This window comes from Chamaea fasciata, unplaced genomic scaffold (assembly GCF_029207755.1).
Source record: "Chamaea fasciata isolate MVZ Bird 193981 ecotype frontalis unplaced genomic scaffold, bChaFas1.0.hap1 SCAF_2, whole genome shotgun sequence".
Classification (NCBI taxonomy): domain Eukaryota; kingdom Metazoa; phylum Chordata; class Aves; order Passeriformes; family Sylviidae; genus Chamaea; species Chamaea fasciata.
The window spans coordinates 54,775,269-54,794,318 of record NW_027094087.1 but is presented as its reverse complement, the minus strand read 5'-3'; the positions used below and the strand labels follow the sequence as shown (position 1 = coordinate 54,794,318).

The 19,050-nt window shown below is 42.2% G+C and overlaps 2 protein-coding genes across 5 annotated transcripts in view; both read left to right on the top strand.

The window, feature by feature from the left end:
* Positions 1-2,191: 2,191 nt before the first annotated feature.
* Positions 2,192-14,877, top strand: SLC25A30 (solute carrier family 25 member 30). 4 transcript variants are annotated; one of them, XM_066176194.1, is made up of 12 exons: positions 2,231-2,245; positions 2,626-2,661; positions 2,820-2,909; positions 4,919-4,997; positions 7,263-7,410; positions 8,063-8,157; positions 8,426-8,511; positions 9,682-9,777; positions 10,653-10,777; positions 11,291-11,429; positions 12,306-12,386; positions 13,161-14,876. In XM_066176194.1, the coding sequence occupies exons 3-12, from the start codon at positions 2,889-2,891 to the stop codon at positions 13,200-13,202; spliced, it is 912 nt and encodes a 303-aa protein (XP_066032291.1). In that variant the 5' UTR covers positions 2,231-2,245; positions 2,626-2,661; positions 2,820-2,888; the 3' UTR covers positions 13,203-14,876. The 4 variants fall into 4 exon arrangements, with proteins under 4 accessions (XP_066032290.1, XP_066032292.1, XP_066032293.1 ...); XM_066176193.1 differs by lacking the exon at positions 2,626-2,661 and having other exon boundaries at positions 2,192-2,245; XM_066176195.1 differs by lacking the exons at positions 2,626-2,661; positions 12,306-12,386; positions 13,161-14,876 and adding an exon at positions 13,008-13,138 and having other exon boundaries at positions 2,192-2,245.
* A 1,251-nt stretch (positions 14,878-16,128) lies between these two features.
* COG3 (component of oligomeric golgi complex 3) overlaps positions 16,129-19,050 on the top strand; it is a 28,879-nt gene continuing 25,957 nt past the window's right edge. The window contains exons 1-3 of the mRNA XM_066176191.1: positions 16,129-16,311; positions 18,133-18,279; positions 18,803-18,864. Of these exons, the coding sequence (XP_066032288.1) occupies positions 16,144-16,311; positions 18,133-18,279; positions 18,803-18,864 (377 nt within the window). The 5' untranslated portion in view covers positions 16,129-16,143. The remainder of the gene's footprint in view (positions 16,312-18,132; positions 18,280-18,802; positions 18,865-19,050) is intronic.

The window sequence follows — 19,050 nt, the reverse complement described above, 5'->3', positions numbered from 1 at the left end:
AGGAATGAATGCACAAAAAGCAGAGCCTTCTGGTAAAATGGTTTGAGGGCTGTCTTCTTTTGCTTGAAAAAAAGAAACAAAAATGTGTGAGGAAATTTAGGAGCAGTACGTTTAGGGTCTCAGAATTAATTAATTAAACTGTAGCCCTACACAGCCCATTGGGAAAGAACTGGTGCTTGGATAAAGTTGTTGTGAGACTGTGTAAGCAGTAGCACATGTGGAAAGATGCTGAGCACCTAAGTCAATGGTGGTATGACGCAGATGCCAGGTTCAAGGCAGCTTGCCAAAAGTAGTCCACTGTGTGTTGCCAAAAGCATTACGTACCTCATACGTAGTATGAATTGGGTTGAGAATACCACAGAAGACGTTATTCAGAGGACCCATGCAAAAGTCACTAGTGCTAACAAAAGTTAACCTGACTTCTTCTGCATTGAGAAGTACACAGCTGAGAACTAGCAACTAGGTACTTAAGAAATGTGATTGGGTGCAAGACATAACACGTAAGCAGGAACTGATTTTCATCAGAGGTAATAAAACACATCTGCCTACAGAAGGAGCTGCCTAACTTAAGATCAGAGTGGAATTAAAGTCCTTCTTAAAAGGAGGCAGAAATTTGAGAAGTCAGAAAACTGAAGCAGCTGCACCAAAATGCAAAATTACTCAATGTTAGAATCAGTCTAAATGGTGTTTGTGCCAAAAGAAAGAAAGGAGTTAAAAGTTTATCTCAAGTAAGATCGTACTACTACTTGCTGTAGATATAAAACCTGTGAAGTACTGGCCAGTTACTAGGAGTTTCAGGAGGGGGTTAGAATGTGAATACCAGTTCTGAGGTGGGAGTTTGTAGCTAAGTTCTGTGAGGCCCACCTGCAAAGACAACTTTGCAACACGGCGATTAGAGCATGAGCTCTGCAGGCTATCCATCCATTAACAACTGAAATGTAAAATTTGTGGGAAGTCTGTAATAGACTTGGGCTGCTTTAGAGAACTATTTTCATTGAATGAAGAACTCATGGCAAACTGAAACCCAGATTTTGGATTCCTTATGCTTTATGAAGGATTGCATCACATCCAGCTTCTTAATGAGGGCTGAGCGGGTGTTAGCCCCTTTCTCCACCAGCCAGTAAGGTTAAATAAAGGTTCTTAGCCTCCAGCCTTGCCCTGAGACTGGCGCGGGGAGCAATCCCGCAGGATGTTTTGCCCTTTCCGGGGTAAGGCGTGTCATCGGCCTGCAAGGCAGTGGACTGACAGCGGCAGCAGGGCTGCACCGTGGGGGTAAGTCCTTACAAGCACTCTTGGCAGCTTTTCAGTCAGAAACAGAAAGCACCGAGTTGCCAGAACACTCTGTCTTTAGGGGCAGCAAAAGAGCTGATTCCAAGTATTTCACAGGGAGGCCTAGGCTCTGGAAGTTCTGGTTGTCATCCAGTCTTCACGGACTGGTCACTGTCACCTGTACAGCGGCTGAGACCTGCCCTTTTGGATAGCGCCCTTCCTTCTGGACCGGTATTAACACAGCAATATAAAGCTTATGTACTCAATCCATAATTCCTGCCCTGGTAGTGCAATGAAACATAGTTAGAATGGCACAGAACTGTGTAATACTACTACTTCTACTACTGAATCATCTGTGTAGCCGTTCTGCCAAAAATATTCAAGAGGGCATTTTAAAGAGCAAAGTAGCTATTTAAGCCCACCTGCCGCTTTCTGTTCCTCCACACAGGAGGTAGATAAAAGTTCCTGTGCCGCCTCAGGAAAGCTCAGCCCGGGTACTGCTGAGTTGTCGCTGGCGGCACAGGCGCCCATATGATCGTAAAGGGACAAAATTCATCTCCTTACAGGTAACGATGAGGAGAAACTATGCGGGGCGAGTGACCTGCTCGTTAACCGGGGAGCGCTGAAACACCGACACAGCCGCTCCATTCTCCTGAGGCAGGAATGCTAATGGAAAATGCCAGCCTGCCCCGCAGCCTCCCAAGGCCAGCGGCGAGGGGAGACTTCTGACTGCAAGGTCAGCGTGGTTAATCTTTTCCCCGGATAATTACAGCCGGCTCGGCGGGCCCTTCAAACCTACCGCGGCTTTGCACCCACCCCTTCCAGACCCCGCTCCTGGCCCGGCCCCTCGGGCCAGCCCGCCCCGGGGCGGAGCCCCGCGTTCCCCAAAAGCCGCCGCAGCCGGGGCGAGCGGTGCTGGGATTTGGGAGCGGCGGGACCGGCGCGGCGGGACGTGGGGCTCGGGCAGGGCTCGGTGGTGAGTGGGAGGTGGCGGCGGCTGCTGCCCTCAGGTCTTGGAGGATGGGAGACGACTTTTCGTGCGTAGTTTATACAGTCGTTGTTGTCTCTCTAGACCCGAATCTGTTAGAAAATAGTTAAAACTACTATAAGCTCGGGTGTACTATGTGCTGAATACGCTAGCGATGTTTTCAACTAACATATAATTCGATGTGTGACTTTTCAAGCCTGTTCCCCGTTGGGGTAATACCGAGCTATTTAAGTGATTCGCTCTTTTATGGAACCCGGGCTTTTGGGTTTAGTCCAGTCACGCTGTGGTTAAAAGAAAGAAGATTCTCTTCTGACCTCTGCAGAAAGTGCGTGTATGAATTTGTATTAATTCAACTCAACGTCCTTTAGGGTCGAGTATCTCTTCCGTCATCGTTGATGTTCAGGGTACGGCAATATATGTTTTGTAAGTCAGTATCTTTCTAATAAAAGTGGAGACCTTAATTTTTTTCTATATTGATGGCTGGATTCTCTTTTTAACTAGTTTGCCACTCAGCTGATGCAGAATTTTTCTGAGGAGACACTTACTATTTTTATTGATATAGGGAAGAAGTTCTGACTAAGAAGCAAACCAAGAATTTGGAATGTAATCGGGAAATGAGACACCTGAAGTCATGGGGCGAAATTACTGGCTGGTGTGTCTTTTACTTTTTTTTTTTTTTTTCCTGAGAAAAACTCTCCCTCTTTTCTCTATTTTTTTCTTCTTCTTCATACTTCTTTCTAAAGTATGGAAATCTAGAAGAAGGGGGCTGGAGATTAGAAGTTGAAAGATTCATATGGTTAGTTTAGCATACTGGCAGGAGATGAGACTTGAAAGCCTTTCAGATGTATAGACTTTGACCTTCACCTTGGGATCTGTCAAAGGAAGAGTGTGCTATAAAATTTTTGCATTAGGGTTATCCTATTGATTATATTGAAGCTTCAACTAATATTTGTAAATCTGTGTGCAAATTACAAACTCTATTTCGCCATGCTCAGAATTACACAGAAAAAGTGAGCAGCCTTCATTGCAGAAGCATTGAAACAAACAGAAGAAGAATCTATTTTAGTTTTATTAGTGTTATGGTATCTGTGCTAGATGAAAACTTCTTTTAATATGGTGTGGGGGGGCTTAACTATCAGTTTTGATGAGTTTCTCAGGAGTAAAGATCAGGTGTGTAGTGGATAGTGGACAAACTGAGCTTGTCTTTGTCTCTGTTAATTAAATGATCTACCATTAATCATGGCAGAACAGGATTGCGGGGAACATGGAGCTGAAACTGGCCTCCCTTCTGATACAGTGTCATATCCATGTGGCTCTGCCTCCTTCCTATTGAGAAGCTGGCATGGTCTAAGCCTGTGTGTCCAGCCAGATCTCTGTACTGCACTCTTTTTGGCCATATAGTGGGGTGACCTTAGTTGCCTTTTCCTTGGTTTTTTTTTTTTTTTTTTTTTTTTTTTTTTTTTTCCCCCTCTATTAATGGTGTTCTTTGTAGCAGTCTAAAGAGTAAAATGGATTTCTGTGCATGTAGGTGTTGAGCATGTGAAACTGTTTGATTTTAGCTTCCTTCTTGTTCTTATGTGTCAGAAGACCCAGGTAACTCATCATGAAGTAAAGTGATAAAAGGAAAGTTAGAGCTGCAGAAGCTCTTCACGCCTGCTGAGTGTCTGCAATTCTGAAAATTCATTTAGGTGCTGGGTTATTGGCCTTTCTAGAGAAAGTGACTTAAGAAGGTTCAGCTGTACAAAAGGCAGGGCTAAATAACTGGTGTATTTGTGGTATTTTCTAGCTGGGCACTACAGGTGATTAAGCAGAGAGAATAACAGGGAGTGTAAGTGCCAAAGGAAGTATTTTCAAGTACAATTTTCCCATAAAATTAGCTGGCAAAAATAACGAGAACACAATGCTTAGGGGGATATTATGGAGAATGGGGAATGAAAACTATATTTTGAGGAAGGTTAAAAATAAGATGTTGAGAGACATGCTTGCTTTTGGGAAGGGCAATCTTATATTGGCCAAATTGGTTTGGTTTTGAGGTTCTTAACTCTTCTAATATAATTGGATTACTTTAACATTTTGCAAAGCATATGCTATAGTTAATTACAATGTGTGGTCACTTTGTCAAATTCACTTAATTGACACAATTTTCATGTAACATTCACAAGAATGTTTATTGTGAACGCTGGTAGCAGAAATAGGTCTGAATGGAAGCAAAATTGTGTATGCACCCTTATTTTCTGTCCAAATGTGCTGGCTTAGGTCATACTAAATAATGTTGGTTACTGGAAAAAAGGAAGTTCTGTAATGACTGCAGGATGTAGTCAGACTAGTTCAGCTTGGTAAAAATCCTTGGAGGCTATTCACTGCAGTGCTCCTTAACATTGTGCCTAGGAAACAAACTGCTTTAACCTTTCATGGTGAGGAGAGTGGTAGCCCAAATACATAGCAGACACTGATTTGAACCCAGATGCCTTTCTATGCTATTCCTGTCTTCTCATTGTCGAAGGTATTAAATGTCTTTTTTTTCATTCTTATGATGTTTTTACTCTTCACTTATGTTTGAAAGGCCCATTTTAAATGGACCAGGCACAAGTTTTTACTAAGTGTTAGCATGTATATTTATGACATGTACTTTCAGTAATGTTAAATCTTCCTCTTTCACAGAAAGAGGAACCAATAATGCCAGCACTGAACTGGAAGCCCTTTATCTATGGAGGTTTAGCATCAATCACTGCAGAATGTGGTAGGTGTTTGCTTTCACTGTTGACATGATTTTCTTTACTTGGATAGTCTCTTTGTAAAACAAGTTTGGTTCCATGCTGCCAGTGACACAGTAGTATGTGGTGGTCTGCAGCATAGAGTTTTTTGCTTTATGCTGACTGAAGAGTTGCTCTGATCTCTGCTGCAATGTCAGAACACTTGTGTCTGTCAACTCTCATCCCTGGTGAGTCTTTTTATACATATTTTGCCTCTGTGTTTTATTATTTGGTGTTTGTTTAATTTGTTCCTAGACAGTGGTCGTAAGTAGATACAGCTTCTTCTTTGTTGCAGTAGACAAGTTATGCTCTTAACTTGTAAATTTCTCTTAGCTTTACTGTGTATCTATGTTGCCATTTAAATTATCTTTTCTTGAATGTAAGTGGCTGCTTAGATTTTAACACTTAAATTCAATAGTGAGCAACACAGAATAATTGCTGTAGTGAGGGTGCATTTGATGTTTTAGGCCTGCTCTAAAGGCAAACCTAAAATATCAACATCTCTGTAAAGTTGTATTTGAAATGCATGTACATGAAAATAAAGGCAATCTGGATTTTCATTGTAGCAGGACATGGTTAGGCTTGTGGTGTGTTGGGGAAGATGAATCAGGGAAACCTTATAAATATGATTGTTTAGCAAAAGATTCTGAAAATATGAAACCTATAATCGAAATAGAAATGGAAGCTTACTTTGAGTTGTAGGATACCGAGTCTTAGTTACTATATAACCTGAAAACAATAGCCTAGCCAGCTGAAGAAGAATCCCTTTTGATTGAACAATACCTTTCTGCTGGCTAAGGGATCCAAAGGTCAATGTAGCAAAACAGAAAGTCTAAAGAGTAGATTTTAGAGTTTAAAATATAACATAGTATTGTAATGTAGTAGTTCTTATAGGCTATATGTAGATTCTATAGCATTTTGTGTCTTGTATTGGTTGGTCACTGTAAATTAGAATATTCATCACAAAAAAAGATATAACGCATTATAACAAGGACCTCGCTCTCTTCTTCCACTCTTACTTCTTCCTCTCTATTCCTTGCTCTTTGCTCTGCTCTTACCTCTCCCCCCTGCTCTCTGACCCCTGCCACCTGGCTCCCTCGCTCCTTTCTTTCTTAACTCGTACCCATTGCTCATCCTCTCGCTCTCTCTGGGACTTCCCTTCAGCCGAGGATGGTGGCTGAAGGCAAGGCCCTTTTTGCCCACGACCCATGCAATAAAACAACGTATTCTAGAATATCTCAGGTCAGCAGAATTCCTTCTCCCTACTGACTGTGGATGGTCTGACAGTGATGGGCTTGTATGCAAGGTCTGTCTAGTAAAGTAGATGTAGTATAAAATTACACTTAAAACTATTTTGTTTTCATAGAGTAGTTTGGGTTGGAAAGTCATCTGTTCCAACCCCCCTGCTTTGAGCAGGGACATCTTCAATTAGATCAGGTTGCTCAAAGCCCTCTCCAATCTGACTTTGAATGATTCCAGGGATGGGAAGGATTTCTACTTAGGAAATTTGTGCCAACTTAAGTTTGAAACCTGTCATTATTTGACTTGACTGAATATGGCAAATAATTCCGAAAGTTTTTAAGGAAGACAAACAATTCATGAAAGCTTTGCTGCTTTGGTAAGCCTCATTTGAACAGATGGTTTAATTCTGACTCCTGTTAGTGCTTAGATGAGTATGGAATGTTGAGGTGATCCTTTTCCTGGATGGATACAGTTTCTGAATCTCTCCAAAAGGGGAGCATGGAGAATATGCTGTGAATATAACATAGCAGTAGGCCACAGGAAAGCAGTGACAGAAATAGGTACTGCTGCTATTGCTTTTTCAGATACTAGGCCAGAATCTGTATAGTGTCTCCTACAGAACTTACTTGCCTTCAGTGATGTCCTTTTCAAAGGTGTTGGTAGAATACATGTGCAAACTCAGTGCTTGATTGGGATTGCAGTGTCCTGTTCAGTGTGGCTGCTTACAACCTGGCAATGCTGTGTTGCCTGAAAATATAGTGAGTGTGGAATGTAAACACAGGAGGTAGGCAGGGCCTCTGATAGGCCTTTAGAAGAAACAAGGTGAGAGAATGTGAATCACTTTTTTAAAAGAACTCTTGGTAAGAAAAGATTCTTTCCTATGGGAGTACTTTGGGAGTACTTTTATATATTGTGATATATAATAAATGTTGCCATTTCTTGTATGATGCTCTCTGTTGTCTTTGGTTAGGTAGGTGCTGCATTAATTTTCTCACTGATTTTCCTCTAAGGTACTTTCCCCATTGATCTGACCAAAACACGTCTCCAGGTTCAAGGTCAAGTTAATGATGCCAAATACAAAGAGATCCGCTACCGTGGAATGGTGCATGCACTGGTCCGAATATGCAGAGAAGAAGGATTGAAAGCCTTATACTCTGGGTAAGATTAACTGAGTTGCCGCAATGGCTTATGAACAGTCTGTTAATAAAAGTATAAGCCCATTGTATGTGAATTTTTGGGTTTCAGGATTACAAGGTATTTGGCTAGCCTTAATCTGGAAGTTGGAAGACACAGCTTGGATACCTTCAGTGCTGCACACTGCCATAGCATTTCATTAAAAAAAAAAAAAAACAAACCCAAAAAACCAAAAAACTTCAAACAATGAAACCTACATGGAACAAAATAGCTAAGCATAAAGTTATTCTCTATAGTGCTGCTATGGTTGTTCTGTCACTCAATTAAAATTGAATTTACCTTTGTCTATATAGGAGCATGCTTTTCTTCAAAACATGCAGGATGGTGGGGGAACTACATTTCAGACATGACTGCCAGATATTTTATAGATTGCAAGTCGAAGCATGGTCTAATAATAATAATCCCTTCACAGTTCATTCATGTTCTTGCAGGCTCTGCTTAAAAAAAAAACCTCACAAAACCTAAAAATCTTCAAAGATTGTTTTATTTATAGTGAGTTTAAATTGTTGATTTACATGAAAAACCTTTGTCTGCTAGATAGCTCTTCACTAGGAAGAATTTTCTGATGAGTTTTTGAGATATTGAGCATAAGCATCATTGCTGCTTGTTTTTACAGAATTGCACCTGCAATGCTACGGCAGGCTTCATATGGAACTATAAAAATAGGCACTTACCAGAGCTTAAAAAGAATGTTTGTTGAACATCCAGAAGGTGAGTGGTTTTCTATTTAACTGAGGACTGATTTGCTTGAAGCTGATTGTTTCCATTTGGTATCTTACTGTAGCATTTGAACAAGTCTACCGAGAAGACTTTCTTTATACTAGTTACAACAAAGTTAGTCAGCAAAGGTAACTCGTCCAAGCAGGTTTTATGGGTTCTGTAACTGGCATTCTCTGGTTAAATAAGGGAGGCATCATCCTGTCCTAATGCATCTTAAGCTTTGTAAATCTGCAGCTAAACTCTTTTATCTGTGAAATAGATGAAACCCTCATGATGAATGTTCTGTGTGGCGTGCTTTCGGGAGTAATCTCATCATCTATTGCCAACCCTACAGATGTCTTAAAGGTAATTATGTAGAGCTTGTCTTTTTAGTTTTTGTTCTCTCCTGAAGTAAAACCAGAGTCTCCTGAAGAATATAGGATTTGTTTTGTAACCCTGTTTATTCTCATCTCTTAACTTCTAAACAATCAGTAACATCCTGAATTCTTTGAACCTCATTCTGGTCCATACTAATAATTTGGAAGTACACAAGAGGAAGGTGAAGGCTGGGGAGGTAGATCCACATTTTTCTGAGTGTTGGGGGAGGATAACTTTGCTATGTATTTCATCTGTGCTTCTTGGTAACCTGTTACACTTGGATGTTTCTAGAGCTCAAAATAGGTGAAGATCAGTTCAGAGGAAAGAGTTCCAGTGAGTGCTACTTGTCCTGTGTGTGACCTTAATGCTGTAGAGAGGCTTTGCAAACCTGTGTTCCAAGGACATGGTGGCCCAGCCAGCATCAGTCATTCAAAGTGAATTAGTGAAACAACCACCTCTTTAAGAATCTATTAGCTCGATCACAGTCAGTTACTTGAAAAAGTTGATGGTATTTATCTTGTAAAACTGGAGCTTGACTTACACAGCTGCTCCTAATGAAAAGGAAGTCAAGATAACTGTATGTTCTTCTGAAAGTACTAAAAAGCTTAATCCTTCATAGTGCTAGTGTGGTTATGTAGTGGCATTTCAAACATAAGCTTGTTTCAAGTGTGCCTTCAATTAGTTATTTCCTAAAATTATGTAACTTACCAAGTCACTTGTTGACAACTTGTATTTGGAAGTTACTTTGGCAGGTTCCTAAGGATGTTCTTATAAATCTACAGGGTTGAAGACCGTGGTTCTCAGTGGCTGAAACATTAATCTTTTTAACCTTTCATTTCAACATGTTCCTGTGAGAACACTGTAAAGGACATCCTGCAGAACCCCATCTGCCAGTCTTATCTAAATGGAGCAGTGTACTCATACAGAAATAGAAGTGACTTAATGCAGTTAAGAATTCTGCCACATAGTTGTTCAAAATTAGCAGCTGCATTTGGATAGTTAAGACAAAAGATTGCACTATAGTTGTGATAATGTTAGCTCTTGCTTTTGTACTCAAAGAGAAGTTGACTTTACTGCTTGCAATTGTAACTTAATGGTTTAATCTAGTTTTATTATTGTTGTATTTATCTTTTAATTGTGTCTTCAAATGACTCTCAGATCAGAATGCAAGCTCAAGGTAGAACGATTCAAGGAGGAATGATGGGCAACTTCATACAGATCTACCAAAAGGAAGGCACTAAAGGATTATGGAAGGCAAGTTTTTTTTGAACTGTATCTTACACTTCAACTACACTTCCTTGCTCATGCCCATGTCATGTATTCCTGCAGTGTTCTCAACTGAAATATGGAGGATGTAATGTCTGTCACTTGTCATGACTACTTCACTGCTGGTGTCTCAATGCTTTTTGGTGAAGGGTTACAGCCAGCTTTGTGTGTGAGGATTAGCTGCCATTTAGGAGAGGGAAGACAAATGTAGGGTTCAATTAGGGTGACTGGCTCTAGGAATAGTTCAACAATGCTTTGCATGACACCTCTTAATCTGTATGCTCTTTTTTTAATACATATACTAAAGAACATTTGGAAGCAAAGGAGCTACTGAGCACCCAGTCTAGCTCAGGAATTCTTGTGTTCAGTCTTACAGGTTGTCTCTTGGGCCAGTTATGGTCAATGACTGTATAGCAGCTGAAGAGCCAAAATGAACAATTGTTTTGAAACAGCTGGAAAATAGGAATATTTTTTCTATTAGTGTGCTTTTTCTCACTAAGCTTCTTGATCTCCAGTTTTCTGTTCAGCTTCCTTACTTTGTCAGTTTTTCAGCTAGCAGCAAAGGAATACTGGTTTTGAGGTTTTAGCTGACTGTTGATGCAAGAATTGAGATGTTAAGCAGGGATAGAAAATAGCTTAAAGGACCTGAAGTTGCCATTCTGTGTGGAGGAGTGATTTAGCTGTTACTTCAAATTTGTGTTTTGGGAGCTCATACATCTAAGACTTGTACTAATTTGCCTTTTTTGAATTTGCCATGTTCTTAAGACATTTGTGATGTTTTGCTTTGTATAACAAGAGCTTGGCTTTTCTAACAGTGCACAAATGTTGACTTTAAACTTCAACTATATCATTTCTTTTGTCAGGGAGTATCATTGACAGCACAGAGAGCTGCTATTGTTGTTGGAGTGGAGCTGCCAGTGTATGACCTTACCAAGAAGCACATAATTATGTCTGGATATATGGGAGATACAGTATATACTCACTTCCTGTAAGTTTATGTAACTGGCTTTATAGCTCATGATTGGTTAGTTCTTGCTACAGGGGAGATGAGTCTTTTGAATTCTGTCATCTGTCTAGATGTAAATATACTTCTGGTGTGTGTAAAACTTCTAATGTAATAGCATTTCAAATGGTAGCATGTAGCATGGAAGCTAATTTTATTTCACATTTGGATTTAGCTGTCTTTTGAAATATAGAAACTTGTTTTGTGGGTGGTCTGAATCATTCAACTGTGCAAATTGAGGTTAGGGGAAATTTACAGTCAAATATTATTTCTGGGGCACAAATATCTTTTCAAGCATACTGTATGTAAGGACTGTATAGAAAATCTTCAAAACTACACTTTTATAGTAAATGAAAAGTAACTTTTCACATCCATTAGCTGATTTAATTTTTAACTAAAAACATTAAACAGTCATTATTATTGTGTGTTTTCTGGGAAGGGGAAGATCTTGTACATCTGTGTGGTACAGCAGATTTCATTAAACCCTTCTTTTACTAGTTCCAGTTTTCTTTGTGGGTTAGCTGGAGCCCTCGCATCCAACCCAGTTGATGTTGTAAGGACGCGCATGATGAATCAGAAAAGCCAAAAAAATGGGGGACACTCAGCCTACAAGGGCACTTTGGATTGCTTGTTACAGGTAAGTAGTTCATGTATCATCACAAATAGAAACTGTTGCCACCAAGCAATGATTTTGCTCTAGAGCTCAAAATTGTCCTGTGTTCCCTAATGACTTAGATATGCCTTTTGCCATAGTGCTTAAAGGACTATGCTGTCAGTAATGCACGCAAGCCTGAAAAGTATCTACTGTCTTGACAGAAAGGCAGGAAGAAAGTTAGTGTCTGCTGCAGAACCTTCCAACTTCCTTTGGGTGCTTGGATGAGGAGGGGAAGGCTCTCAGCAGCACTCTCTCTTGCTCAGCCTTATACTATCAGGCTGACAGGAAATGATCGCTTCATAGGTCAGTCCTTGAAGAACAAGATCTTCTGGAACAGATGGTTTTCTATGTTGCTTATTGCATAATGAAAAACCTAATAGAGCCAGAGGCAGGTCAGCCTCTGATTTTAATTACTTTGATTTGGTTTCTTAAGTCTAACTTTGGTAGGAGGTGGGACCATGATGGTCTTTTGCATGGAGAAGAATGGAGAGTAAGCTGTTGCTGTCCAGCTGTTGACTGAACAGTCCAAATCACATTGCCCAGTGAAGTTTGTGGAGGTCCATAAAGCAAACTTAAATATTTCAAGGGACTGCCAGATGTTAGCTACAGGTTTACATGCAGCAAATTTCAAGGGGCTGCCAAATGTAAACTGCAAGTTTACATCTAATGAAATGTATTTCTTTGTCCTGTCAGACAATAAGTTTAAGTTTAGGTTACAGTAGTAAGCCACGCCCCTGTCTGGTACAGTCTTATTAGCTGAGATGCTGTCTGGATTTCTCACTAAAAAAGAATTACATAGAGTGTGTTCTTGTTATGTTCTTGTTGGGGTTTTTTTTGTTTTTGTTTTTTTTCTCCTAGACATGGAAGAATGAAGGCTTTTTTGCTCTGTATAAAGGGTTTTGGCCAAATTGGTTAAGACTTGGTCCTTGGAATATCATTGTATCCTTTCCACAGGTGTGCAAAACTACTAAGTTAGCCATACAACAGCAGTATTGTTTTTTACAGAATTACTTTGTGTGGGAAGTGTCATATCAGCACAGATGTTCCCTTTTTTTATGAATGGAAAACTGTGCAGTTGACAGGTTTCTTTTTAGTCAACAGCTTCCAGTCAGATTGAATTTGTGATTCACACAGAGTCAATACTAAAATATGATCTTATAAAATAATTTTCTGTGCTTCCAATTTCATACCTGTCCATTTCCTTTGTTATGAGCTCAGTTTTAATCAAAGTTCATCAGGTGAATTAGGAATAGGGGCTATTTCCAGAACTGGGGAAACTGTTGGCAGTTACTGATGCAATCTTTTTGTGTGTCCTGCTCTCACAATTTTGGCTTTGTTTCAAGAGACAGCTGATCAGAGCCCTGGGGAGTGGGTTGGTAGAAATGGTTTTTACAATAAACAAACCTTCTTTAGCCCATCAAAGTTAAGTGAGTAAAGACTCTTAAGGGCTTTTGGAGTATTATCCTGCCTCCTCAGTCCTGGGTTTAAAATCCTGAGGAAGTGGGATGGGAAAGTAATTTCTATCACCAGCCTTAAAGCAAGTTTCATCATTCTGCCTAGTATTGTGTAAAAAAGTGGCCAACCTGCAGCATGGCATACGAAGGAACAAGGAGTGGAACACAGCTGCACACAGATGCAGCTGACCTTCAGTACTGAAGTGACCAGTTTTCACCGCATGAACAGGAAACAGTTTTCCTTAATCAGCTGTGCCAGTTCTTTCTGACATATGAACAGCTGAAGAAATTGGATGCCTGACATGCTGAGCTGTGTACAGAATTCTATTAATGTACTCTCTGAGTTTAGAGCAATGTGCAAGTTGTCTTGAGTGTTTGCTCTTTATTGTCTGAGCTGCTGGCCAAAGAAAGAGATCACTGCAAGACTGAGTGAGAAGAACCTGGAAGTGATTTTAAGGCAAACTGGCTCCTGTAACCATGGTTTGTGCACATGATTCAGTGGAGATGTGCATTCTTTTTCAGACTGAACCAAACACGGTGGAATACCTTCTGTCAACAGTTTCAATGTTCTTGAATGTAAAGATCTGGAATGCAACTTTGTGCATCTGAGTCTCAAAGCATAGTGTTTTGTAAGAGTCAAAGAACAGATTTTTTTTTTTTCTGTATTTCCATAGATTTCCATGAAGGAAGGAAATAAAAAATATTTCTGTAAAGAAAAAAAGTATTTCTATAAGGGAAGATAAGCAGAACCAAGGAGCTGGGCTTTTCCTGCTTTCAGAAATGTATACAATTTGATTGTAATAGCTTAAAGCTTCCACTTAACTGTAAGTGTCACAAGACATCTTTGCTGGCTTTCAGGTTGGCAAAATAACTGCTGCAGTATAAAATTTGTTTCTGGTTTTGAAGCTTTCCTGTGTGTTCTAAGTCCTGAGATGTCTGCATAATTCTCTGGGAATAATACAGCTTCATTAGCAAGTGTGGTTGCCACATTTGACAGTTTTGCATAGCTTGAAGAAGGGTGTTTTTTTCCTTCCAGTGTATAATTCTTGATTTCATCATAAGTGATTCTTCAACATATTCATAAGGAAATTGCAAGTAGGAATGAAGTTCAAACAAGTTCATGCCCATCTGCTGATCTTGCAGAGGAACGTTCCATGCCTCTTCCATCCTTGGGAAGAACTATTGGTTGCTGGCTGTTTTACACTGAGCAGTCAGGCTCTGTCTTGTGGGTTTCAATGTGACAGGAACGAACCCCTGCAAAAGTAAACCTACTATAAAGGCTGCTTTCCTTCTTTAAAAAGACACCCAAGTCCAGAACTAGTGAACACTTTCATTTACCAAAGAGGCTCAAGTTGCTGTTACATGCAAGGAAACGCTTGATGTAGAAATCAACCACAGCTTCTATAAAAAATTACCTTTAGGTTTAAAGGTATGTCAAAACTTCAGGGCCATTAACTCAACAGTTGTATCAAGCTTAAGTGCTGTTGTTGAATTCCAGGAAAAAGGAATATGTGAGATGCAAGTCGCAGGATCGATCTTCTGTGTTTACAGAGGACAGCAAAGCAGGAGCCATAGCTTTGGAGTTTTGTGGCCTTGTGTTAATTTTTTACACATTTTTCATAGAATCATGCATTCCACTTAAAGAAGTTTCATTGTGATATCAAAGTTGCTATACTCACTTAAAATTACTAATTTTGAATTCACAAACAGATTTTTTTAAATGCACAAGGCACTTTCTTTCCTAAGGTAAAACATTTTCTATATATAGGGGTATGCTGATGTGCAGTGTTTTCCCTTACAACTGTTTCTGTGCTTTAATAAAAATTGTAAATATTTTTGTATGCTATGTAAGCAAAGTATATGTTTTACATTTTCAAGGCTATTAAAAGCATTAAAATGTAAAGAGTGATGACTTAGAACTGTTTTCAGTTTTGAAGTTTCTAATAACTCGAGGTGCTTAACAAAGCAAAGCTGTTGCTGGCATTGAACTGTTCCAGGTTATTGGTTATTTAGCCGAGGCATACTAAAGTTGCTTGTAGTTAAAAGCTTGTGTTCCTGTGACTTGTGGCTGAATAACATGCACTGACCACAGGTTTTTTTCTGTTCTTTGGGATATCTTAAACAGCAAGATCATTTCCCCCTCTGGTACAAAAACAGATCAATCAGCTTAGTTTTGTGTAGCAACAGGGTAAGTTTATCACGCTTGTAAGCAGAGTGGATTTTTTGAGATCCTGTGTGGTAGGACAAATGTCACGGACTAACTCTGAGGGGCTTGAAGAATCTGCCAGTTTGGAGTGATGATAGCTGCACTATACCAGGTAATCTGTGGGGAAGCTGCAGAGGGCTAGCTGGACAAAATGGACTGGAATTGACTGCTAAGCCCCAAACGCAACAAAACAGTGAAGTAGTAGTTCAGGATCTCCGCTGAGACTATGACCCAGAGTGTCCCCAGGTGGCTGAGAAAGCCAGTGGCATCCTGGCCTGTATCAGCAATAGTGTGGCCAGCAGGACCAGGGCAGGGATTGTGCCCCTGTACTTGGCACTGGTGAAGCTGTATGTCAAGTGCTCTGTCCAGTTCTGGGCCCCACAGTTGGGGAAGGATATTGAGGTGCTGGAGTGTGACCAGGAAAGGGCAATGGATCTGGTGAAGGGTGAGGAGGGGCTGGGAGGGCGCCTTATCGCTTCTAGAATTGCCTGAAAGGAGGCTGTGGCCAGGTGCGGTCAGTCTCTTCTCCCTGGAAACCAGCAACAGGATGAAAGGATAAAGCCTCAAGCTGCACCAGGCGAGGTTTAGGTTGGGCGTCAGGGGGAATTTCTTTTCAGAGAGGGTGATTAGACATTGGAATGGGCTGCCCAGGGCTGCTGTGGAGTCACCGTCCCTGGAGGTGTTTAAGGAATGACTGGACGTGGCCCTCAGTGCCATGGTCTAGCTGACACGGTGACGTTCGGTCACAGGTTGGCTTGGGCGATGGGAGGCGTTTTCCCGGCGAGTCTGTAGTCCTGTGGATACACCTGAGGACGCGGGGGTGGCGCCGCCGCCCGCACTCCTCCCGCACGCCAGGGGGCGCCCCCCCGGCCGGCCGCCCCTCGTGACGCCTTCTCTGCCCCGTGCCCATGACGCCGCTGCCACGCGACGCGGCGCGGCGCGCTCAGAGCCTCCCCCGGAAGCGCCGCCCCGCTCCCGGCGTTCCGCCCCGCTCCCGGCCCGTGCCGGCCCGGCCGCCCGTCCCGCCGCCGGCAGCATGCTGGAGCCGCCGCCCACGGAGCCGCCGCCCGCGGGCAGGGACGTGCGGGACCGCCTCAGTCTCTGGGACCGTCGCCCGCAACCCACCGCGCCGCTCAGCGACCGCCAGACCGACTCGGTGCTGGAGCTGAAGGCGGCGGCCGAGAACCTGCCGGTGCCTGCCGAGGTGAGGCGGCGGCGCTGCCCGGCCCGCAGGGGCGGAAGGCGGGAGCGAGGGCGGGAGCGGCCGCGGTGCCACGTCGCCAGGCGGACGGGGGTGACGGCCCGGAGCGGCCGGGCCTGCGGGGCCGCGGCTGCTCCCGGGCTTTGGGGGTCAGCGGCGCTTTGCGTTCTGGGTCGCGTCCGCAGCCGCGTCCCCAGCCTCGTCCCCCTCCCTCGGGAGGGCTCGCTGTTCGGGAGCCTTCCCCGGGAGCCTCATGCCGCGCACCTGCCCTGGCTGGCAAGGGGTTTGTCGGCAGCCGTGGGAGCTTCCCTCTGAGAATCCACAGGCTTCCTCTGCCTGCCCTCGCTGCTTCCCTCAGTCCACCAGCGTTTGTCCTCTTGGAGTTGGGAGCTTTAGTCGTGGAGTTCATTCTGTTGGTCCTCTTAAATTGGTCCTTACCAATGCATAGCTGCTGGCGCCAGCCTTATTTCCTGGTATGAACTGTTTCCTCGAACGAACTGAGGAAAGCCAGGAATAGTAAAAGGCTTAATAATTTGTCCGCACCGTAGAGGACATGGTCTCCCACTGTATAAAATTCCTAACTCTGACAAGGTGGTTATTTATGATCACTCCTTTGTCTGCAAAGGGAGGTGGAACAGAATCCTGGCATTCCTAACTGCACTTTTCAGGAGAGGGTTTGTATTTAAACAGGATCGTAGTGCAAGATACAGTGCCATAAAATCAACAAAACTTGCTCTCAGCAAGTGTATGCAAGTTGAGAACTGCAAAAGGGAGAGTGTAAAGCAGTTCCTTCCTCTAATGCACCTGTTTCATTTAATCCTTCCTGGATTCTTTCTTTCTGTGTAAGCAATGTGCAAAAAGTAAATATTGGCAGGCATCCAAAGTGATTGTAGAAGGATGTCCTGGTATCAGAAGATGTTCTTAAGGATATAAACCAGCTTTGCAACAAGGCAGGTACTCTATTTGCCAGCGAGGAAAACAGCAAAGCCGAGACATTGAGTTCTTCAGGGAACTGGGACAGTGGTGTCTCAGCTGTCCTGAAACAGCAGGCTCTGATGGATTCTCCTTTCCCTCTGTATTAGACAGGAGAGAAATACTGCCTCCCCTGCTGGGGTCAGCCCTGTTTTGGGGGGCTGGGCAGAGAGGTGTGTGGAAGTTGGACAATGTATGGCAATCTGTTTTTTCTCAAATAGTTGAAATCCTGATGGTTCTTTTTTTGCCAGACTAGTATTACCAGACAGGGAATATTTTACTGAACAGGTTGTTTTCTAGAGAGATACCAACTTGTAGATAAGCAGTGTTTTCTGGTTTTACCCTGCTGATGTTCTTAGAAAACATACAATTTTCTTCTTAATTTCTTCCATATAGGCTAATAAATAGTCTCTGGTCATACTTAAATACAAGTTATCTCAAGTTAATTTTTTCCATGTTTTTCTCATTCAAACAAAATAATTGTGGCTAAAAAATAATGCCTGTTGGGCAGAGCTATTCTTTGTCTTCTGAATAAATTATGGCAGCAGCCTTGAATTTTCCCTGAACATCTGGCAAAAAAACCTGACAGTTCCTGTGTGATGTTTCCAAAGGCACGGATGTTGTAGTTGTTGGTGTAATGGCTGGACTCAGTGATCTCAGCGGTTATTTCTAAACTTAATGATTCTGTGATTATCATATTGATAAATCGAATGTCTGTTGCATTTTTTCTTCAAAAGTCGATGCCTGTAATTTTCTCATCTTACTGCTTTGGGTTGCTCTGTAGTTGAGCTGCACACAGGAGTTCTCAGTGAGTTGTTGTCTGATTTGTGGTTTGTGATGTTTTGTGAGCAGCTTCCCATCGAGGACTTGTGCAGCCTGACGTCGCAGTCGCTGCCTGTGCTGCTGACAGCCGCCGTGCCAGACTCCACAGAGGATGTCCTTCTGAAGGGATTTGCAACACTGGGGATGGAGGATGAAAGAATTGAAACAGCACAGCAGGTAAGGGAATGACCTCCAAGATGCAGTAATCTTCAGAGAATTCTGTTAGTTTCTGTGTGTCACGTAGCTTTTGGTGGGTTTGCTAAACCTTTCGGGCTGTTTTCAAGATGCATAAGGGAGAACTTGGGGGGAAAAGATCGCTGAAGTCTTAGCTCTGAAGTGACAGGTACTTTTTGTGTTTGGAGTGGAATCTAATATGAGAGTAAGACATCCCTTCAGCAAAGTGGTGTTGCTCTTGAAGTAGAGGAACCTCCACTATCTAATGTGATACTCTGTCCTTGTGCAAATAAAGACAGATAAAATTCAGTCTTTCCCATTTTAACTCAGTGAAAGAACAGAATGGAGTATTTCAGTTGGAAGGGACCCACAGTGAGGAATTTATTTCCTAGATTAATAACTGAATTCTGAAACAGCTCTGTTTTTAACAAAAGCTCATCTTCATTTCATAGATCATAGATTTGATTTTTTTTTTAATTGACTGCATGTGATATCTATATTGTTCACACCATAAAATCTCTTCTAGTTCTTCTCCTGGTTTGCTCAGGTGCAAACACAGATGGATCAAGATGAAGGTGCCAAGTATAGGTATGTGCTTTTCCTCAGTTCTTTTCAGTATTAGTAGTTCCACCCTTGAAGGACTTCATCTTGTCCATTAATGTTAGCACGTGTTCACATTCAGCTGGTGGGGAGTGGGGGAATGTGTTGGAGCAGCTGAAGTTTTCCAAGGCTGTGTGCCTCACTCCCAAATGCCATTGCCCAGGTGGCAGAGCA

Excerpts from the sequence above, each read along its gene's own strand:
- SLC25A30 (XM_066176193.1), top strand. The coding sequence starts at position 2,889 with ATGGGGCGAAATTACTGGCTG. Across the intron at positions 8,158-8,425 it reads GTTTGTTGAACATCCAGAAG|ATGAAACCCTCATGATGAAT; the intron begins GTGAGTGGTTTT and ends TCTGTGAAATAG. Across the intron at positions 11,430-12,305 it reads CTTTGGATTGCTTGTTACAG|ACATGGAAGAATGAAGGCTT; the intron begins GTAAGTAGTTCA and ends TTTTTCTCCTAG.